Source organism: Anabrus simplex, chromosome 6 (assembly GCF_040414725.1).
Source record: "Anabrus simplex isolate iqAnaSimp1 chromosome 6, ASM4041472v1, whole genome shotgun sequence".
Lineage (NCBI taxonomy): Eukaryota > Metazoa > Arthropoda > Insecta > Orthoptera > Tettigoniidae > Anabrus > Anabrus simplex.
Window position 1 is genome coordinate 187,979,436 of NC_090270.1, and position 24,668 is coordinate 188,004,103.

The following is a 24,668-nucleotide window of genomic DNA, read 5'->3' on the forward strand; positions in this document are numbered from 1 at the left end:
GTGGGAGCGAAACTTGGATCTGTGTCATTTACTACTGACCAGCCTAGAGGGCGGACGCGCTTCGGCTTCTGTGCCGTTATAGGATACCTACCTCGGGGTAAGCACTACTTCTTCTAGTTTTTTGGACTTAATCTAATTTAAATGTAATTTTTTTCCCGCATAGGAGTTTACCCTCAACATTCACCATTTAATCATCGAAATGACTTAGCTGTTCAGCTAATCATCCCCTTTTTTAATTTTGGAGGCAATTCTCTTTACCTTTTATTGAAAGAAAAATTGTAATAAAGATGTCATAACAACATTTGTTCGGATTTGCCTCCGGTAGTTCAGCGTCGCTTAACTCACACCCCGAAAACCAATGTTTCTTGCTGGAAGTGTTTTAGGTGAGAATACTAGGTTTCGGCGCCTCTGTGTTAAGTTTGTTAAATCTCCCTCTTTCTTTTCTGTGTTAATATCTTTTCATGTCCCTTTCTTTACTTTCTTTTAGTCATTTACATTCATGTAATGTTAACTCTACCTCTCTTTCTTGAAAGTGTTTAAATCTGCCATCACTTGTAACACATATCTGCAAATTTGTAAATTTGTTAATTTCGTTATTTGTTTTGTTTTATTGAGCGAGACGGAAAACTTGTACATTTATTTGGAACAAACTTATAATAAATATAATAATCTTAACGACGTCATTGACAACAAAAATCCATTATATGAGGCCACTCCGAAGTTAATCAAGGCCGTAAATCAGAATAAAGTCCCCAGAATGTTTAAATCACAGCATGCATGCGCTCCAATTGCCACGCCTAATGCTGGTCCCGCCCAATCGAGTAACGCCTCTCTGGCAACAACACAGGCGCACAAATTGAAACTCACTGCCCCTTCCCCTCTACGCTCCACCCCTCCATTACCGCATCAATACTACACTAGAAGTAACAAGGTTAGTCGTTCAGACACAACCGGAACATGTAGTTCCAGCTAACATCTGACAGGACAAGTAAGTTCGTCCGCTTTTATGGGGTAAACACTCTCACTTTACAATTATTATATTGGGATCTAAATTCATCATTCTAAATTCCCCTTTTTCTCTTATTCAGTTACAAACTACTCATAATTCCTCCCAAGGTTGAACAATGCACCAATGGGAACATTAATCGACAAGAATGGCACAATATTCCAAAAAAATATTTTTATCAGATGAGCACTAATGAATGATAGCAATATGTTTCCAACATACATGTTTTAACCTATAAAATATTACCGTCCAACCATGCTTCTTTCTAAAGGAATATTCAAACCCAACATGATCGGCTTTATACCCCGGTTCCGGTTTTGTAACAATATACTTACGACATAGGTGACCATAACCAACCTTGTACGAACCAACTGTACAACCTTCAACCTAATGTTCATCCATACAGTTGGATAAGCCCCAATTCACGCTGTGATCAATCTCTAGTCAATTAAACTTTCATCCATACAATAGGAGAAATCCAATTTTACACTTTGGACATTTTCTAGTCATTGTAAAATAAAATAATTTACTTGCTTCCTTGTTCACAAATTCTGCCTTTTAATTAATGTACATATTGTAAACTATGTAAATATCACCTAAGGCACTTCTTTTGTAAAAAAAAAAAAAAAAAAAAAAGCATAAGACCATTGTATTTAGTATTAAGTTCCAATGTCTAATAGATTTAAGACTTGACCTTAAGATTAGTATTATGCTGAAGATGCCCAAAACTAGGGCGAAACATGTCCCTAACTAGTGTTTATAATTCATGTAGGATTTAATCACTACAAAATATAATTGTATTGAATAGGTGGATACAGTAATTTTATTCTTGAAAGAATTTTACTTACTGTATCTTCAATACAGTACAAAATGAGATTAGTTACTTGTAACATTTTTTCTTGTGTGAAAAAGCCATTACAGGACACGTGTATCTGGACATGCTGGAAAATTGGCTCATGCCGCAACTGGAGGACAGCACGGACTTCATCTTCCAAAAGGATGGTGCTCCACCCCACTTCCATGGTGATGTTCATCAATTCTTAAACAGGAGATTGCCAAACCGATGGTTACGTTGTGGTGGAGCTGATGATCAGCAATTCATGTTATGGATTCCAAGCTCTCCTGACCTAACCCCTTGCAAAGTTCTTTGTGTGGGGTTACATGAAAGACTCAGTGTTTACATCTACTCTCCCAACAAACCTACCAGAATTGCGAGCTTCCATCAACCGTGCTTTTGAATCCATTGATAGGGACGTGTTGCACCGAGTGTGGGACGAACTTGATTATAGGCTTGGTGTCTGCAGAATCACTAAAGGAGCACATATTGAACATTTTTAAATGAAAAAAAAAAGTTTAGTTTTTCTATGTGTGTGCAAAGGTCAAATAATAAAGTTATTGTAGAGCTTTGAAATCGCTCAAATAATTTGTAATAACCCTGTATAAGATATGTTGAGTATTTAGCCCAAAGGCTGGTTGGAACCACAGTAGTCCTAGCGTTAGCTCTAGTAGATGGCCTAGGCATCACTGAAGAGGTGTTCTAGGGAAATGAGGTGTGAGGCAGTTTCCCATTGCTTTCATCACCAAGCATATCGTACCACATCGGTCTGCCCAGTCCACTGAAATACAAGCATCAACCAAACCCATGAGCAATGTTTTTACAGCATTCAAAACTGGGAGAGGCTGCACAAGGAATAGCATTACTAGCATCACTCATACCACTTCCATACTGTCAAAGCCAAGGTTAAGACTGAGACAGACACCGGCCAAGTTGACCGTGCGGTTAGGAGCTCGCATCCGGGAGATAGTGGGTTCGAACCCCACTGTCGCCAGCCCTGAAAATGGTTTTCCGTGGTTTCCCATTTTCACACCAGGCAAATGCTGGGGCTGTACCTTAATTAAGGCCACGGCCGCTTCCTTTCCATTCCTAGGCCTTTCCCGTCCCATCGTCGCCATAAGACCTATCTGTGTCGGTGCGACGCAAAAAAAAAAAAAAAAAAAGACAGGCAGGTCTATGAAAGTAACAAATCTGCTCTAGCCTACACTAGAAGTCTCACTGCCCCTAAATAGAAGGTAGGAAAATTAAATTTATTGGACCTATTATTGGACACATCTTCATCATTCAAATTTTTGAAAACAAAATGCTAGTAAAAAAAGGGAAAGTTCGACTGAGGAAGAAGTATCTGGAGGACATCAGAAGGATGGGATATGAAACATAAATACGAAATAAGCAGCAGAAGATGGAAAACTGTGCTTATCAACAAGAACACGAATGAATTAATGATGTCAAGAAAGGTTATTCATTACAGCTCTGAAGGATCAAACAAGAAATCAACATATTTGCAACAATCTTTTAAGATTATAGTATGGTCAACACTTAGTAACTCATACTAAAGGAGACGGAGGTCTGTCCGAGTTACAAAAAATCCCTGTTATCAAAGGGAAATAAAGTTGCACCTAAGTAATGAAAACTAACGGTACTTCATCTATAGTAATAATATTATACTGAACTTGAATATAACAACATTATCAATCATACCAAGTAAAACGGAAGCACAAATATAGTAATACATCTAGGCACTGGAAGTATAATACAGATATACAGTAGCATGTATTAACTGTTTATACTAAGAATATTAATCATAGTCTGATTCATTAGGCCTAGGCCCATTATAGGAGCATAATGGTGATTAGCCAACTGTCGTATGCACAAACTTCTCCAAGCTTGCGTCACTAGGCTACTTCAGTCGTTTCCTACTGGAAACTCTTGTCTCCACATAACACTGCAAGCAAATGTCGTCAGTTTATCCTTGTTCTCTTTTATGCCTGAAACTGTTGTTTTGTGATGGTTTTATTTACACACATTTGCCACAGAAACACTGGACTCTTATTTTTCAATAAGACTTATTGAAGCACACTTTCTCTGGTTCGATGCCAGTTACGCACAGGATCAACCTGACTTACTTCTCTCAACTGGCCGAGACACTCTGACGTATGCACGTTAAGCATGGGAATGGAACGAAAGGGATAGTAGTAGTGCTGTGCTGCAAGATTTCCATCAGCCCCTTGCATTATCTCATTTTGTAACATTTTAGCCAGCAGAATGAGACTGTCATGTTAATAATAAATATTTCATTTTCAAAATATTTTGTCCGGATTTCCAAAGTCCAAGATATTGAGGTCCAAGTTATTGAACATTGACTGTACTAAGATGGATTTTCCAATACACAAGTTATTGTTCATTATTTACTTATTTAATAATTAGATACAGCCAATAGAGGGCCATTTTACACTAATAATATAACAAATTGAAATAAGTAAAATAAGGTAACACTCAGGATAAACAACAACAATAAGCATCAACAGTAATGTTAACATCAATAACAAAGTAACAAGAATGTCAATGATAAGTTACAGCACTGCCTTCGTGATGTACAGGCTGTACTATAGCTCCAATGATGTCACGCAAAGAGGTGAACTGTTTCCTCCACCTGACCCGTGTAATGCAAGGACAGGTATGTCTGTACCCTGTAATTATGAAATATTCACAAATGTTGTATTAATATTACAGGCAAGATCACTAACAACTGTAATCGCAACATATCTCAATCAGGTCTATGTAATTTTAGGAGAAGTAGGTTTCAAGTGCGGTCTACGCGGTCAAAGCTTGCGTTTTTTACTCGTCAATGTACCCAACAAGTAATTATTATGCATTAATACAAATATGGAGACAACAAATGTACAATAATAATAATAATAATAATAATAATAATAATAATAATAATAATAACAACAATAATAACAATAATAATAATAATAATAATAATAATAATAATAAACTTTACTTCCATACTTCTAGATGGCCATAAATACAGTAGCTCTCTTGGTTTCTTTTCTTACACTTCTGGCACTATCTTTCAAAAAAAAAAAAAAATTCTTGAGGCCCTTTCTTCCATACGAACATTTGTATCATTTTTTGTTTAGGAATAGCCAATGTTTTCCCAAATATTAATGCACTGACCAGCAAAATCTGTTAGTTACTTCCCACATTCACGAAAAGTGCCGAGAAATTGCTTTTACTTGCATTAATTTTGGGGAGAAAAGGCAGCGCGTACTCAACATTACTAACTCAAGAAATAACTATACGTAGGTTCAATTGGTTACTGTCCACTTCTGTGCTTGTTCTGCATCAACAATATAATGCCCGGCTGTAAATCTGTGTATCAAGAAAGTCAAAAGCAGAACTCATCTTCAGCTCTGAAAAAGAACTGAAACATATTTCTCTATTCTTCGTAACAGGTATTATTTTCGATTGGGATTTTCGTTTTTCATGAGGTAACTTGCCCTCATACGAAGAAAATGAAAATATTAATGTATATTTAATTGTATAGTTGTATGTTTGCCATGGTACGCAGAAGTTCTTAGCTATTTGCTTTACGTCGCACTGACACAAATAGGTCTTAGGCAACGATGGGATAGGAAAGGCCTAGGAGTTGGAAGGAAGCAGCCATGGCCTTAATTAAGGTACAACCCCAACATTTCCTTGGTGTGAAAATGGGAAACCACGGAAAACCATCTTTAGGGCTGCTGACAGTGGGATTCAAACCCACTGTCTCCCGGATGCAAGCTCACAGCCGCATGCCCCTAACCGCATGGCCAACTCGCCCGGTTGGAGAGCTGTAAACAGCTTCTCAGGTGAAGTATACCCGGATAGTTCAATATTTTAGATTTAGTTGTGTTCCTAAATGCACAATATTGCGAGTATTAACAATAAAACTGATGGTGCACCAGCTATGGTTAGAAATAAACTTGGCTTCATTACATGCTGCAAGGATGATGAGGATATACAGTACTTACCCTACATCTGCATAATACCATTGTATCATTCATGAACACATGCTTTGTTCAAAATTCCTTAGTTTGGATAAGGATCCCAGCATTCAACACCGACAACTCAAGTCAGTGACTCATACCAGGAGATTACAAAGATATAAGTTTCAAGCTTTGCTTGAAGAATATAAAGACCTTCTTTGGTTCAGTCATGCTGTTTTTGAAGAAGATTTAGGAACTTACATAAAAAATCAATAATTTAAAATTCAGAGGAAAATATTATCACAAGTTAGACGATCAGCAATGGTTACCCAGACAATCATCTCTTTTTTTGTGATGTAAGGTACCAAAAAGCTAACTGAAGTAGATGTTAGCTTGCAAGTAAAAAAAAAAATCTCTAACAGAAGTTATGAATGTGGTCAAGAATTTCAAGAAAAGGATTACAACATTTGCAACTCAGCTGAGGAAGGGTGATTGAAACAACTTCAGTTGCATGGAAGATGAGTGCAGCAATAAAAGCATTTTTCAGTTTAGAATGTTTTTCAATGCAACTAGACTATATGTGCATGGAATTCCAAAGGAGATTTGAATGAGTTCTTCCAGTTACAAGACATAACTGTTACATGACATAACTTCCACGGCATTTCCATTTAAAGAACCAATAACTGAATTGATGGATGAATGGCTCTAAAATATCAGAATTGGTAAAAGGAGATCCGAATAAAGTAGAAAGAGAAATAGTCAAGTAGCACTACAACACTTACATGAAATCAATGCACCCAAGTTCTAGAAAATAGTATTTGAGGAATCCTAAACAACATTGAAAAGATGATGTTTTATATGACAGCATTATTCAGATCTAAATAACTACGTGAATCAATGTTCTCTACAGTGAACGCAATACAAAGTAATGCAAGGAACCAGATAAATGATGATTACTTGATTTCTGATTTATCCTGATTTATAAATTTCATTTTTGTTCCGTATTGAGAGCCACCAATAATTACAACTTTGTCATTCAAATTGAACAATTTCCAGAACATCACCCACGTCAAACAAGCCAGGATTATGTTCAAGTCACAAAAACAAAATTAGAAAGATAAAGTGGTTGAGTTATACACAAAGTGTATCGGCTAAGCTTATACAAATTCAGGCTTGTAACTCGCATGTTCATCAGTCTATTTTTAAAACAACATAAGAATGTGCTGTCACTTGTTAATTTAGACTACAAACAGACATTTGCGTCGAAACATATCTTACAATGTTTAATATTTTAATGTGTTTATATGTTTGTATAATGGGCAAATTTCACATTATTTCAATGTAATACGTACTGCAAAACAACGCAAGATTTATTGTTATCAGCTGTTTTAGACTTTCAAAAAATGCATTCAAGCACGTTTAACCATGTTTGCTAATATTTTAATGTAGATATATAATATGTTTTATTGAACTATCAGCATATCATTCCATTTGGTTAGCGTATTTTACTGCTAATTTACTGCTATAACATTAATCACTTCACAAATATCAACAAAGCTCGCCTCATACACGACTAAACATTTATAAGAATGGAGCTTATTTTAACTGAATACTCATTATGCATTAGAAAAAGACAAACTCATTTCATTTTATTATAATTATATGTGTACACTGGGTCATTATATTATGTAATAAGAGTATTTAACATGTTATAATTTTAGGTTATAACATTAGAACTCTTAGCAAAAGTGTAATCAACATAATGTTGTTAAATTTCAGAGTATGTCATAAAGCTTTCAAGAATGAGGCATAATACAAAATTGCAAAACATAAGATTCTAATGCAGCTGAGGATGACCTTGTAAGAGGTCGAAACCGGTCCTATTATACATGTGATAATAAATAAGTACTGATAATAAATAAGTACTGATCAGGTGGAACTTTTCTTTCACTTGATTTCTCGCTTGAAAGTAGCAGTTAAATAATAAAATGATAAACTCACTGATGCAATACAGTGTTGAATCTCTGGAAACAAGTCAACTATATCTTGAAATGTACAAAACTACCTATGACATTTTCCTTTTACTGCAATGTTCAATGTCTATTAAATGTCGTATGGCTTTTAGTGCCGGGATATCCCAGGATGGGTTCAGCTCGCCAGGTGCAAGTCTTTCTATTTGACTCCCGTAGGCGACCTGCACACCGTAATGATAATGATGAAATGATGATGAAGACAACACATACACCCAGCCCCCATGCCGTAGGAATTAAACAATTAAGGTTAAAATCCCCGACCTGGCCGGGAATCAAACCCGGGACCCTCTGAACCGAAGGCCAGTACGCTGACCGTTCAGCCAACGAGTCAGACTTCAATGTCTATCAACAAGTGTAATATGTCATTAATGTTAATGATCTCATCATCAACATCTTCATTCCCGTTTCCACCTTCCCAGGCCGGGTTGTGAATCAAGGACCTCCATTGCTGCCTGTCTCTCCACCACTCTTCTCCTTTTTAAGTACATCTTCTGGTTTTCCTCCCCTCTCTCTATGCACTCCCACACTGAATCTGTCCACCTTTTTCAGGGTCTTCCTCGTGGTCTCTTTCCTGTTAACTTCTCTGAAAAAGCTTTTTTTTTTGGCACTCTGTCTTCTCCCATTCTCATCATATGCCCATACCACTTTAGCTTTGATGTTTCTATCCTGTCTTGTAGTTTCAAGATTCCTGTCCTTTCCTTATCTCTTCATTTCTAATTCTATCCTTTCTGGTCTTGCCCTCGATACCTCTTAGGAATTTCATCTCCGCTGCCTGTATTCTACTTTCCTCTCGTTTTGTTGTAGTCCACGATCCAACTGCATAGGTTACTATGGGTTCATAATAAGTTAAATATAATACTTTCTTACATTTCTTTGGGACATCTTCCTCGGTTATCTTTCCTTCTTTTGTGATCACACTTCCCAAGTACTTGAAACTTTTAACCACTTGCACAATTTTACCATTCAGTTTTATCTTTCCTCTTCCTTCCCCTTGTCATCACTATTGTTTTACTTTTCTCTGTGCTAAGTTCCATCCCAAATTTTTCTATCTCTTGATTCCATACATCTACTTGTTTTTGCACTTCCGCATATCTGCAAACAGCATGGCTTTTGTTGCCCGTCTTTCCAATCTCTGTTTAATGTTCTTATGAATTTCATCCATGACTATGATGAATAGTATGGGAGAAAGTACACTTCCCTGTCGGAGACCAGTTTCAACTTCAAACCATTTTGTTTTTCCTATACTAGTCTTCACACTACTAACACAATTTCTGTACATAGCTTTTATCATTTGCACTTCCACTCTGTTCACATGTTTTTCCCTTAATGTATCCCATACCAACCGTCTGGACACACTGTCATAAGCCTTCTTAGTGTCACGAAATGCCATCACTATGTCTTTTCCAAACTCCCATCTTTTCTCCATCATGTCTTAATGTAAAGATCAGATCAAACGTTGAACTGTCTTTCCTAAAACCATACTGTTCTTCTTCTTCCATTTCTCCTTCTAGCTGTCCGACTCGTTGGCTGAACGGTCAGTGTACAGGCCTTCGGTTCAGAGGGTCCCGGGTTCGATTCCCGGCCGGGTCGGGGATTTTAACCTTAACTGGTTAATTCCAATGCCATGGGGGCTGGTAGTATGTGTTGTCTTCATCATCATTTCATCCTCTTCACGACGCGCAGGTCGCCTACGGGAGTCAAATAAAAAGACCTGCACCTGGCGAGCCGAACCCGTCCTGGGATATCCGGGCACTAAAAGCCATACGACATTTCGTTTTTCCTTCTAGTTTCCTCCTGTCTTCCTTCCAATACTCTCTTAAATATCTTAGCTACATGGGAAATAAAGGTGATCCCTCAGTAGTTCTGCATTCCTGTTATCACTTAAAAAAAAATTAAACCCTTTCCCCACTCATCTGGGATCTCTTTCTTCCTCCAGATTATTCTAAATAATCTATACAACCACTGTAGCCCCATTGGACCTGCTGCTTTTATCATTTCTGTAGTTACCTCATCCACTCCTGCTGCTTTACCGCTCTTCGTCTTTTGTATGGCTTCCACTATTTCTAACATCAATATCTCCGTTTCTTGTTCTTCCTTCCCCATTGTTTCTTGTTGCTCCTTCTCATCCACCAGTTCACTGTATTTATCCGCTCAAGCCGGTTCAGCGTGTATGTATACAGACCTACAAATCATAAGCCAGGAGCGGTTAGACGTATTCCTGTACGGATTGGGCTAGCGATGTTTTAGATGTACATCTGCGTGCCATCTGTTGGTTGTCAGCATGAACTTTTAGCACAGCTTGCAGCACAGGGTATCATTCTATGCAGGGGAGTATCTTCTACCGTAATGCAGCATTGTTTTAGTGTTAGAATTTGTTTCATCAATGTCAATCGTTGTAAACAACGTGGCGGCATCCTAAGATGGCGGACGGTTACAGGCGTGTTGTAAGTGTATTCCTGATAATAATCGTGTTTCTTGTGGTCCAAGTGCTTTTATCGCAGTTACGTGTGAATGAAATTGAACTGACTAGCGTATACTTTGATGTTAAGTGCGGTATAACCTTTGGGAAGATATACTCTCCAATAATACGGTGCAAATAAGCGCCCACGTGTTTCGTATTAATGGCAAGCAGCAGCAAATGGCGTCCAGTCAGCATGTAAAGCACAAGCCTTCGGCCAGTGACATATCTACCTCTACCCTGACGCTGAGTATTCTACTACTAGCAATTGCCGGCGATGTCCAGCTGAACCCAGGACCAGAGGTAAATACATTGACTTCATATTTCCTGTGTTCCTCGTTTACCACAGACTACAAAATCATTATTCTTACGGACAAAAGCAGACTTTCCTCATCTACGAAATATCTTCTCTTGCTCAAATCCTGTACATCCCTTAATGCTGCAGTTGACATGTTTTATGACTTACTTCACAGCGCTCTTAACGATGCCGTACCTTCCCGCATAATGACTAGGCATCTTCCCTTTTGGTATGATTCCGAACTTACAGACAAAATACGGGCAAAGGAAAGAGCAAGGAAACGATCTGCAAGGTCTTCACTTCCCTCAGATTACATTGAATTTGCGACGCTAAGAAAGGAATACAAACAAATACAGCAGAGAAAGTACAGGGATTATGTCGGGGTCTGTTGAAGAAGATATTATCAGACATCCACAAAGATTTTGGAAATTTATTAATTGTAAATCAAAATCTAGGTGGCTACCCTCTATGATGATTAATGAAGACAAGGAAATTAGCTCACTGAAAGAAATTATGGATAATTTTGCTGACATTTTCAAAAAATTCCATCCACCCAGTGTTCCCTGTAATTCTCACACCGAACAAATCGAGGAAATTAGCTTATCATCAGTGGTAACTTCGGCATCGGAAGTCTACAACATCTTGAAGTCGATGGATACGAAGAAGTCATATGGTCCAGATCACATTCCAGGAATTGTGTAACGTGAGTGTGCTGAGGAGCTGGCAACCCCACTAACCTCGATAATCAACTGGTCTCTTCATACAGGCAATTTCCCATCCAAATGGAAGAAAGGATATATTACTCCAGTCTTTAAGAAAGGTGACAGATCTTTATTTATCAATTACAGACCAGGAGTTCTTCTTTAACTCATTTTCAAAGTAGCAGAAAGAGTCGTGTACAAAGCCTTGTACAGTGCAGTCTGTGGTTTAATTAATATTAACCAGCATGGTTTTGTCCAAAAACGCTCAACTACCACCAATCTTGCTGTGCACTCCCACTTCATATCTAGCGCTCTGGACAATTGCAAGCAGGTTGATGCCGCATACACGGACTTTTCCAAGGCTTTTGACTCTGTGCAGCATGATGCTCTTCTGACCAAGTTGTCAGTATATAGCATTCATGGAAGCTTGCTTGAATGGTTTAAATAATATCTTTACGACAGGAGGTATTCAGTAAAATACGAGAGTATCATTTCTCGTCCTTATCAGTCCATGTCTGGCGATCCACAAGGTTCACTACTAGGACCGTTGTGTTTCCTTCTATTTGTTAATGATCTGGCATCATAAATCCATTCGAGCAACTACCTGCTCTATGCTGATGACCTTAAACTCTACAGGGTAATTGAAGAGATGACTGACTGTGAATTGTTACAGTCTGATATAAATAATATTAGTGATTGGTGCAAAAAAGTGGCATTTAACCGTAAATATTTCAAAGTGCAGTGCAATATCCTTCATGAGAAAATCACACGTCAATGTATTCAATTATCATATAAAGATCCAAGAAGTGAAGCGTGTTAATAAAATTAACGATCTTGGTATTATTTTTAGTAATCTAAATGGTCTATCTTATAATGAGCATGTGTTAAATATTGTTAACAAGGCATTTAAAATGTTAGGCTTCCTCAAAAGTAATTGCAAGAGTTTTAAATCTGTTGTCCCATTGAAAACCCTGTATTTCTCACTTATATGATTGAGTCTCGAGTACTGCTCTGAAGTGTGGATCCCCTCACAGCAATGCTTAGTTTATGCCTTGGAGCGAGTACAGATCAGATTATCAAAATGGATCCGTAAAAAGTGTTTTGGTATCAAGCTGTCATCGACAGATTATGATTTGTTTTGTACAAACATGTGTATTGAGTCTCTTAGAACTAGGCGCAGGTATGTCAATGCACGTTTCATACACAAATGCATAAGTAATTTCGTTGATTGTCCCAATTTACTCCAGTTGCTACCAATTCATGTTCCTTCCCGCAACACCCGACAGGTTGTTACCTTTGAAGTAAGTTGCTTTACGTCGCACCGACACAGATAGGTCTTATTGCGACGATGGGACAGGAAAGGGCTAGGAGTGGGAAGGAAGCGGCCGTGGCCTTAATTAAGGTACAGCCTCAGCATTTGCCTGGTGTGAAGAAGGGAAACCACGGAAAATCATCTTCAGGGCTGCCGACAGTGGTGTTCGAAACCACTATCTCCCGAATACTGGATACTGGCCGCACTTAAGCGACTGCAGCTATCGATCTCAGTTGTCACCTTTCACTTACCCAGGTGCAGAACGGAATCACACAGGAACTCTTAGTTTATGCGGGCCCTAAGATCCCTGAACGAAATTAGCGGGATGGTGGATATATTTCACTCGTCAGCTAGTGAAATCCATAGACATCTTATGGACGCTCCATAGACAGTGTGTTCCTTGTATCTTGTTCTGTGCATTTGCTAACTGAAAGTTATACTTCCTTCCCTTGGTCATTTCAAATGTATAAACACTTTTCTGTTTTCATGGTTTTGTTTCTTCCTTATGTGTTTTGTAAATATGTATATATTATATACTGCTTAGTTATAATTAGTAGTAGTAATAAGTGCAGTTAATACTGTTATTATTTGAAAGTTTTTTTTATTTTAATACATCGAGTTGAGCCTTTATGGACTGTGTGTTAACAACCAACTTCATTTTAGTGTCTAGGTCCTGTTCTTGTTCCGGCTTTGACTTCCTGCCAGAATCTTCTGAGCCCAGCGACGAGTGGCTGTTTATGTTCTTCAGACAAAGGTCCAAAGATAGACAACGGTTTGGAAGGCGGATGGCGACAACCAAGTATTTCTCCTTCTCCACCAGAATAAGATCAATCTTTGTTTTTCTATCTCCCCAACCATATCTAGTTATTTTTTGTGAGTTCTTTTTTCTAAACCACTTATTGCCAACAATTAATCCATTCCTTTTACAAAAATCTATTACCAAATCTCCTTCTTTATCTTGTTTTCCATAATTATAGGGGCCAATTATCTCTTCTTTTCCCTGTGTGTCTGTTCCAACATGTGCATTCATGTCTCCCATTGTTATAACCTCTTTGTCTTCAATACAATTTTCCAGTTTTTCCAGAAACTCTTCTAAACATTCGTCTGCATTCCCCGACTGGGATGCATAAACCTGTATAAAATTCTTGATTCCACTCTTAAGTCCAAGTCTAACTTTAATTACCCTGTCACTGATCTGGTCAATTTTGTCCACATATTGCACTAGTTCTTCTCTCAATATAACACCAACACCATTTGTTGCCATCTTTCCTCCACTCCAATCTAATCTATACCCTTTCTTCAATTCTTTTTAATCTTTCCCCTTCCATTTTGTCTCGCTCATTCCCATCATTCTTCTCCATATACTCTATCAGCTCTTCTACCTTGCCATTCAAAGTCATGACACTGATGATACCGATTCTTGTGATCTCTGGTAGCACTTCTCACAGTTCCCCCAGAGCACCGGGAACTGCGCGTCACTTCGGGGTGACACCCTAGCATTTTCCGAGGCCTCGATTCACTCGCACTCATTTTTTAGGCGTTTGTACGATGGGTTCGCCACTCCCAACGGTATTTTATTACCTTCTGCCAGGTTCAAATTAGGCCGCCCTTAACATGGAGTCAGACGCCTTTTGTAGCCACTCCTCTGGAATACAGTCGCTACGGGTTTCGCCCTTCCACCATCTCCACCGCACCAAAGTCCATCTTCTCCACCGTAGATGCCATTGAGGTTGTCACCCATAACCAAGGACAAGGGCCCTCAATATTTATGACCCCTGGTGAGAGGGTGTCCCAGTATTTTAAAGAACCCAGGAATTGGGCTACCTGTTGGTCCGCAGGTTGTACTGGGTATTTCAACCAGTCCTACGTACTGTAGAGACCCTCTATCTGCCACCTACGGACGTACTCTGTAGGGTCAGGTTCCCCTGGTTACTTATTGGAAGTTAACCCCTTCAGTAGCAAGTTCTGGCAGACCTCCTGTGCCAGAAAGGTGAGGTTTTTTTGGAGGAAATTATTTATTTTTACGAAGCAAGGAATGAGTAACAATTATTAAGGGAATACATTCATACATTATTCAAGGTTAATAAAAACTCAGTTTACACTCTATTTACACTTTTTACAGTAGGCCTGTGACATGGTTTCATAAAATATTGGTGGTTTGAGAATACTGCCCTGTGACCAATACATTTTTATTTCACTGTTTTGTATTATTCCCACCAACAACACTAACGCAATAAACTGCTGAATTTCATAACAGTTTGTTTCTTTTCAAAACTGTTCCCTTGTATGCTGAGATTTATTTAAAAGTTCTTCATACTTTTAGCATACGAAGTTGTTTTGGTCACTATCAAATTTACAACTTCATCCATTAGAAACAGTTCAAAACAGTCAATCACATTCACTTCTGGTAATAATCCAACCCTAACACCAGGATTTCCCGTAAATGGAATATTAGGTTGCACATTATCCCCACAGGCATACACTTTTTCCATACGAATGTATGTTCAACATCTCCCACCATCACCTTAGATTTGGACGTAATATCCTCTTCACTTTCACTAGAAATACTAAGGTCATCATCTGAAGAATTACTATTCGCAGAAATTCTAATGTCACTTAGAGATTCATCTTCGATGTAGTTCCTTATTTTGTCTTCAAACAAACATCTCTTCTGCTTCGCGCTCGCCATTTCTGTTGACCTCGTCAGTTGGCCAGAGATTGCATATGTACAGTAGAGAACATAAGACATATTTTAGGCAAGAGACTTTATGAATACGGCTGGAAATCCTCCGGCCATCTGTTGAGAATGCTGGAAAACATTTTCCAAAGAGATTACAGTAGTACCCGAGAAATATTGGGCGATCGTGAATTGAACACTGCAGCTAAACGAGAATTTCTTGGGCGGTGACGTTATGGGTAAGCATGTGCCACCCGAGAATTTCTAGGGCATGCCATTGAAGAGATTAACCCTACCCACAAAGGCCGAGGTTATTTGCAGAGAATATTAATGATCTATATACATATAATTCGATGGACTGATTGTCCAAGTGTCTGATAACAAATGAATGTTTCTTTTACAAAGTAAAAAGGCAGAAATTATTTTTCTATAAATAATTTAATCTCAAAATAATACACATCAATTTTACTATACCAGCCTTAAATGTTCCTTTTTCTTCTTTAGGTCTTCATCATTAGTCTACAAGCAACAGTGATTTCCAAAGTAAGTTGGCCACCCGTCTGGCCCCGCGGTGTAGGGGGCAACGCGTCCGCCTATCACCCAGCGCCCCCGGGTTCGATTCCCGGCCAGGTCAGGGATTTTTAATTGTAAATGACTAATATCCCTGGTCTGGGGACTGGGTGTTTGTGTCGTCCTTAACGTTCCTCTCCTCACATTCAACACACTACATTTCCGCAATTACAATTACACGCAGGTTCATATCATATGGTGCAAGTAGTGGCAAAAGATCTACAGAGGTCGATGCCACAAACAAATATAATTTTTTTTTTTAAAGTTGGCCACCCAGTGTTCTATAGCAAAGTTATCCCCTCTCCTTACTTGAATTCAGCCATGCCCGCAAAAATAGGTTTCCTCTCCATTTTACCCTCACCTCATCAACCACCTTATTTCAGTTCAGGTACTGTAGTTTAAATGTTGTTCATAAGTCCTCATTGCTGTTGTCACATTCATTTAGAATTTCCAAGGCTCTTTTTACTTTTGAAAGTGAATGCAATTACTCTCCTTGCTGGTTTGCTAGGCCTAACGCTAGAGAGTGTTTTCTGTCAGGGTAATCTCCCTTAGCCTTTGGCAGTCCCCTGCCACATCTACAAGGCAGCAATACTTTGATGAATTTATGTGTCATTTCCTACACAAAGGCTTCATCATGCCTCCTAAGGAAGAACTCCCCCGCCCTTAGCTGTTGGTTCTCTCATAGTTTGTCAGAGTTGGTACTGGTCGCCTGACCCTCAGCCAGACAGTTGCAGGTAGTACCACATACATAAGGTACCAGGATTCCTTCTGATCTGACATGTCCTTCACACAAAGTACAATAAATTCCTCCTCTTCTATGGACCTGTGAGCAAAGATAGCAATCATAATCTGTTAAATCCTTTTGTGTTTCCATGTTTGTCCTTGTCTCTTCTTTCTGTTGCTTCCTCTTTCTAGACTGACTTACTATTGTATCAATCCTATTAAGTGTTCCTTTTCTTGTTCCTGTCTCTCTGCAGACATGCCAACTTTCAAAAGTGAAAAATCAGGAGAAATTTCGCAGCGAATCGTGACGTGTTACGACACATCACTGATGGCAGAACATGTACAAATTCATTATAATTCAATACATTAACAATTCTATTTGCCCATATATATCTATTTTTCATCATTTACATGTGAGTACTAAATACTGGACATACCTGAACTGTAGGAACAAGTGACTTCTCATCCTTCAACATGGTGATCACATTACGACTAATTGTTGTTCAACACACCAGTAGCTGACTTAGCCCTCTTCAGAAACTCGGAACTAAATTTTTGCTCAAAGCACTTGCCTTGCTGAACTGATTTCAAGGTAAAAGTTTCTCCAAAGTTTGTTCAAACAGCAAGGATCTGAACTGTGTTTTTTATCTTTGTGACTCTGCTAAAAATCCTTTCACATTCTGCATTGCTATGTGGAATTGATAAAATAGCAAGCATCACCTTAGAGAGTCTGTCATATTTAAGTACACCTTCAGCTGATTTCATCTGACCTACCAATGCCCATTGAACATCAATTCTTCCTTTTGCCAGGTCTGTTTCTTCAAGCTGAAAGTTACAGAACTGGGAGTGCAGAATGTCAGTTTTTTTTTATCCAAATGTTCCGTTTCACTAGTCAAAATGTTCGGACACTTGTTAATGAAAAATCTAAGGCTAGAAAATGATGCAATACTTACCGTATAGCAGAAATATTTGCAACTTCTGCATTAATTAAAACATCTTTGAATGGAAATTTGTGTACCATGTAGTCACACGATGAAGAGAAACACTTTCTAACAAACTTAAAGAATATGCACTTTTCCTCACTCTTCAAGGTGTTCACTAAAACAAACACAGAGTTCCCTATCATCAGATCACAATCATCCTTTTGATTTACTGGAGTATGATAATCTACATCAAGTAGAGAGGAGGATCTTTTAATAACGTCTGGTTTGACAAACCTTGCCATCACATTATTCAATAGTTCCTCCAAAACTGATCTCAATAAGTGGATGTGCGGCATACTTGACTGAAGAGCTACGTTTGGATTCTCAAAGATATCCATAAAACTTGAGAGAAAAAGGCAGAATGATTTATGTAAATTTGATGAAAGGAACATGAAAAGTCGTTCTTCACGTGACAATGCCTGGCTCTTAGTGTCATAAGTAGTTTCATTTCTTTTCGTGAAACTGATGACTGGGTTTTCCTTTTAACTGAGGAGTGAGGTGAAATGTTATTACAATCCTTAACATTTTCAGACCAACAAAACACATCTGCACTTAAACTGTGCTTAGGAATTTTGTAAGTCTTCAAAGTTCCCATTTGAGAATCCTTACTCACAATTTCACTCCTGAATAATGTAACCAAAGGGTCCCACTGAAGCAAAATCCTATCTAAACACCTTCTTAGTGATAACCATCGAGTAGGCACATGCTTCAGAATTTTCCTGATCTCTGTGTTGTGGAAAGTCTGAAATTCTCTGAACTTTTCTTCCCTCTTTGCACTCCTTTCCAGATAATAAAATATATCAATTATACTTTCATCTACATTTACGAGCAAGCACGCCGCACCCTTCTCTGCAGCAAGATTAATTAGGTGACAAGAGCAGCCTACGATGATTATGTTACTATTTTCCCGCTTCAAACTTCCTGCCACACCATTCTTTAATCCTACCATTACTGGAGCATTATCAGCACCAAGAGCTAGGCAGTTTTTTAATGGAATGCAGAATTCCCGAAAGGTTGAGAGCAAAAGATTGGCAATGTTAGCTCCAGTAGCATCCCCTTCTAAATTAGGCACAGAGAGTAGACAACTTTGAATTTCATTGAGTTCAGGCCTAAAAATGTCACAACAATGGGGTATATTTTCAAGTCGCTTTTATTGTTACCATCAGTAACAACAGAAAATGCATTCACCTGCAAATGTAATACAATTTTCTTCCTTTCTTCCATGCACATTTCTGTAATGATAGCCACTGTTGTCGTTCTAGCACACCCATATCGTTTAGTGATTTCCGAATCGGGAAACATTTTGCGAAACAAAGGCCCTGCGTGGTCGGCACAATTTACAGGCAGGTTATGTTCTACTATAAATAACGCCTCGGCATTCGTCACAGGATTTACATCTTGGTTTTTACATGAAAAGTTCAGTTTCTGGTTTCTTTCTACACACTGGACACTCTCCTTATGTTTTTTTGTTTGCATATGCTCGAGTATATCGCATTTCCTGCCATGTGCAACTGAAAAGTCAGACCTACATGTAGTACAGAATGTGAACGTTGGTTCCTTTCTGGATTCACTCAAACATGGAAACTCTTCCCTATAAGCACTTTTAAACACTGTATCATATTTCTTTTTTGACATTTTAGCAAAAACAAATATTAAGGCACAACACGAGCACTTCTGCAGTTCTTGCCCCGGGTAGAATGACTATGGTGTGCTACTTCTGAGGTTAGGTTACTCCAAAGAGAATGTTACTCGCTTGACTCGCTTGCAAAGAGAATGACTGTATTATAGACCAAAGAGGAGCACATGACTGGCCACCGTGCCCCGTACTGCCATCTGGTATCATTATTAGAACTACTATTGACCAGCCATACTCAGCCATATATCGATAGAATGAGGAAATCTGCGGGAGTTTAAAATAATACGAAAATTACGGATATTGCTCTGAAAATCGGGAGATCGGACCCAGCGATCGGGAGATCGGACCCAGCGATCGGGAGATCGGGAGGAACGATGAAAAATCGGGAGTCTCTCGCTCAAATCGGGAGACTTGGCATGTCTGTCTGTCTATATGTTTTGACATTAATACTGTTACGTGCCAGCCCTGTGGTAGTTCCTTTTGATACTTCCTGGAAGGGGTTAGTGAGTCAGACAACCGCGGATCTCCCAGCCAGCCTTTCCATGTATTGTTCTTGTCGGCAGTTTACCTGCAAGTTTCTGGGAGATGCGTCTCTAGCCACATCGCGAATATTCTGGTACTCATCACCCAAGCTATAAAATGAGAAGCTAGCCGCGGACAGTTGGAGAGTGTTGTACTCCGTAGTGTTAGAGACACTGTAGGACTTGGTGTTGGAGTCAGTGTGAGACTCAGGGTGTTGGAGTTCGGTGGCTGGGTTGAGGGTGATAGAGGTGTTGGCTGTCGCTAGTGTCCCACCGAGGTTTGAATGAGGAGTTGTGGTAGTTGTTGCATCTGAGTGTTGAGTGAGTAGCTGGACTGAAGACGATGTACAGGACAGAAGACTGTGTACTGCCTTAAAGTACTGTGTATGTGCTTCTGTGGACTGAGGATTGCTATGAGTCACCGATGGAAGCAGTTATCAAGAGTGTAATTGGAACAGTGTTAATAGTCGTCTTGCAAGGAGTACTGCCCTGCAGTTTACAACTGTTGAACTGTTGCTGTTTAGTTCACATTTATTAGTGTGAATTAATCATATAAGGTACTAGTTGCAGCACTTAAAAATAAGCTACTAACATGGAGTGTTATAATAGACGTCTGGAACTCCACAAATGTAAATGTAAAATTTTTTTGAAAGGACTCAAATCCGCCAGCTTTATGTTGGTAATTTAATCAGCACATAAAATAACTCCTGCAGGAAAAAAATTCTGGCACCACATTGTCTCTGAAGACCATGAAAGTAGTTAGTGGGATGTAAAACACATAACTTTATTATTGCATAAACCCTCCACCAATTAGCAGAGGTTCCTCTAACAACTCTTTCGACAAGCTCTCACATATATAGCCCTCCTGGTCTCTGGAAAGCTCAATCGCCTCCTAATTTGGAAATGTTCCCAAACCTTCTGGAACATCAATCATATGGCTAGAATCCAGTGTCTTTCCAATGCGTCACAACTAGTTTTGACAAGATTGAACCATAATGGGTATAATAATGTAGTGAGTTGACTTGGGCTAGCTCGCATGTTTCATCGCTGCAGAGTGTTAGTTTTGTCAGTAGGCGACTGCTGAATGTCAAGACATAAGGTCATTTAAATTTTTGACTGAAATTTAGCGATTGCTTCTTAAAGAATGTATTTGTTATTTGTTGTGTTCCAGTGTTTAATAAAATTATTTGTGAACACCTGACATATTTTCATTTAGAAAGTGTTCAAAATGAAAATATAAACTATTTTTGTTACTGAGACGGAGAGCAGAGATATTCACCAATATTTTACAATGAGTTATTTTATTACATAATACTGTTTCCTCTGTCTTTTCATTTATAACTTACTTCTGCTCATTTTGAACCTCACACTTCACGATTGTGTGAAAATAGCTGTGACACAAGTAACTTAACACCATAACCTAAAAGTAAGATGGTTTATTTGGCATTTTACAGCAAGGAGATACATAATTTTATTATGCTCCTTTAAACAGTGTATGATTAATTAGGCTCATTCTCATATGTTACTTTACATATCAACAGAGCGACTCAAATATCCTGACAGGGTGGACTATAGCCTACAATTTTCCTTTTTTTTTCCTTCAAGAATTTGCTTTTACGTCGCACCAACACAGATAGGTTTTATGGCGACGATGGACAGCAAAGGGCTAGGAGTGGGAAGGAAGCGTCCGTAGCCTTAAATGAGGTACAGCCCAGCATTTGCCTGGTGTGAAAATGAGAAACAACAGAAACACAGTAGGGTTCGAACCCACTAATCTACCTTTGTATCGAGAACATTTAAATCCAGAAAGGCTTAGGTGTACAAAGAAATATTAACTTAGTGTATGAGAAAAGGAAGCCAAACAGGGGCAATTTTAGTGAAGACAACAATTTTTGTGTGTTATATTTTGCTGTATAAAAATCAACCTTCAAATTACAAACCATATTTTTAGATTAATTCATCCCTAATCAAAATTGTTTATTCACCTCAATAATTATTGAGATGGAAAAAACCCTCTACAGTATGTAATTTGCATGTTAGCTTGGGCTTATTGTTGTTTCACAGGAAGCTCAGGAATAGTTTAAATATTGTATGAAGAGAAAGAAGCAAGCTAACAAGCAGGTGGCCAGAACGGCCTTTGAAAAATGCTGTGATACATTCATACATCAGGAGGAAAAACAAGGAACTCTTACAACGCCGATCACCATAAATTCCAAATTGCTCCCATGCAAAGCCAGGGTGTGCCGCTAAATATATAATAAGTCACAATACCTATTACTTCTGGATGCAGCAATGTAACTTACCTTTAATACCTGCAGCAGCCACGCGTACTTGATGTAATTTAGGAAGAACTTCACAGTCCAAGAGAGATGGCTTATTACCGCACAGAAATCCAGAACCCGATGAGGACAAATATTCATCAATGCGACGTAATTCTGCCTCAAGTTGTCCAGGATCTTTTGATACATCACGTATAAAAAAACAGAACCGAGAGAAGAAATCCCTAAAGAAAGAAGGATATATAAATTACCATTACAAAAATTAACTAAAATGAGGTTCATTTCCTATAAATAGAGCACTATTATTCTCAAGCGATCATGCTGCTAAATGGAGTCGAGAATGAGGATGTCCGTCAATATGCACAAATACAGCAAGTAAAGAATGTAAGCATGCAACAATGTGTCCTTGCGGTGTTATGATTAGGAAACTATAATGAGGTGTGCATACAAAGTGTTCTTATTTAGTGTACTGAGCTGTAATATAACTATTTATCATTAACAAATATGTACAGTAGTTATCAAGATCTGTGTGTGTGGGAAAGTGTGAGCATGTAGCTTGAGAAAGACAACTTGCTAGGAGTCTCTTTGCACTAGAAATAATTGCACAGCTTCCTACTCATATAAAATTGTACTTTACGGTAGAACTCCCTAATTAATGTTCTTCACCTTTTAACGAAAGAAAGACATTCATTGCTAATTTATGAATGAAAACAGTCATTTACACACACATACCTTGTAGCAAGTTCTGCATCGGAAACTTCTTCGCTGAGAGGTGAAACTCCTCCAGGATAACAGGATTCTAACATAGCAACAATATCATCTGCAACATCAATTGGTTCTTCATCTTCACAACCCAGGTACAAAGCTGGTACACGTAGTCGTAAACCCAAACTTTTAAAAACTTCTGGAGGGCGAGCAACGTTTACAGGCACTTTTTCAAAGTGTGACAATATGCCAGCAGCTACCTTTAACTCGGCAAGCATAAGCACACGCTGACTTTGAGGACATGCTCCCAAACAACAACCATCTCTGCCTGCCTTCACAAACAGAGTCACATTCTTTTGCTCAGTCATTATGTTACCCAGCTATGTAAGACTCGATTTTACGGAAGAAAGGTACGTCTTCTGTCCCTATTTTGTTTTTAAAATAATTTGTGCCAAGATGCACGTATTCTAAATCTCAGATGTCGCAAAAACTAAAACATTGAAGGGAGCACATTTAAAAAGTGGGCGAGTCCTACAGCAGATCTGCCCAAGCCTGATGGCAAGTTTTGCAATAGATGTCGCAACTTTCTATTTTTAAGCAAAACAAACAAAAGAGGAATCACTAAAAATAACCATCTTCAGAAAGAAAGAAAAAAAAAATCTCATCAGTATCATGAGACGCAGCATTAGCTTTGGCATAGATCAGATCGAACTTTATACAGACGGAAGCATCGATGACAACTCTGCCTGAGCATTAAAATAGTATCAGCTTACCTGTCAATTCTCAGTTGTGTTCAGGCTTGGAGCCTGAAATCACAAAATATCTTGAACAGAATTCAATTAAACCGGAAGAACAAAATACTATGGCGCGTTTCCGGCAAATCCTGCGACGAAAGAAGTTGTGAAAAAGCGTAATCCAAATGAAATGAAATAGTTTAAGAATAGGTTATACTAGTACAATAAGAGCGACCTTGTGCTCCACAACTTGCTATCAGCGCAGTTTTATAAACAATAACAGGGATCACGTGCACAGACTTCCCAAGCAAATAGACTGAGCAGCTGAGCGCTATACAATGATTTTATTTGTTTTCTTGAACATCTGACGGTAGTGAAGCGCGCGAGCAAGAAATTGTGTTGAGAGGTTAAGCTAGTCTACTTCAAAATTTATTTGAGATAGACATTTGCTTAATAAACGTTTGTGCAAACATTAGATATGGAGAGGTATAAGTATGTTGAATAATTTTCCCCTCAGGAAGAGTTCCGCTTGTTGATTAAATGCATACAATGTCTTGTAAGTAAAGCCTGTCTGCTCTACAGTATCTGACGTTTTATTTTCAGTTAGCCGAAAATGCCGAGAAAAAATAGTGGGGGTCCTATAGCACTTTGAATACCATACTTCCGAAATATGAGGCGTAAAGGTACTTAAATGGATTTATCGACATACAACAATAGCCAAGATGATGACTCCATTTGATGATTTCATGTATCTCATCAACTCCGTGCTTTTGGGAGAAGAGCCGGTAAGTTCGAGAGCTAGTTTTCCCTGCGGGTCCTCTTCGTGACATGATAAGAATAATGTCAAAAACATAACACACTATAATAAAGAATATGGGATAAACGTAACATACTGTAATGAAGAGTATAAGATAGTTAAAGGGATACGATATGAGATTTTGCCCTTTCGTTTTGAACCAATTTGTTCCCATTTTTCTTTTTTCATAACTTCTAAATACAAGATATATATGGTAATTTATTAAAAATATATTTTTCTTCCATTTTTATAGGCTACTGAACTAATTTTTCTTGAAGGTGCTCAGGAGAATGTAGAGGGTATGAATCTGAAGTTCTGTATGCCTTTCTCTCCCCTTAAATTTCTTGCTGCAGACATTAACGTCTCACAAAATAATGGGAAATCGAGATACTTTCCCGAAGGAATGAGTAGTGTTTGTAGGATTCAG

At 38.5% G+C, this 24,668-nt stretch overlaps 1 protein-coding gene across 1 annotated transcript in view; it reads right to left on the reverse strand.

The window, feature by feature from the left end:
- LOC136876286 (chloride intracellular channel exl-1) overlaps window positions 1–23,436 on the reverse strand; it is a 43,224-nt gene extending 19,788 nt beyond the window's left edge. Inside the window, exons 1-2 of the mRNA XM_067150105.2 lie at window positions 22,739–23,436; window positions 22,031–22,230 (exon numbers count right to left, since the gene is read on the reverse strand). Coding sequence (XP_067006206.2) covers window positions 22,031–22,230; window positions 22,739–23,079 — 541 coding nt within the window. The 5' untranslated portion in view covers window positions 23,080–23,436. The remainder of the gene's footprint in view (window positions 1–22,030; window positions 22,231–22,738) is intronic.
- Between the last annotated feature and the right edge of the window lie 1,232 nt (window positions 23,437–24,668).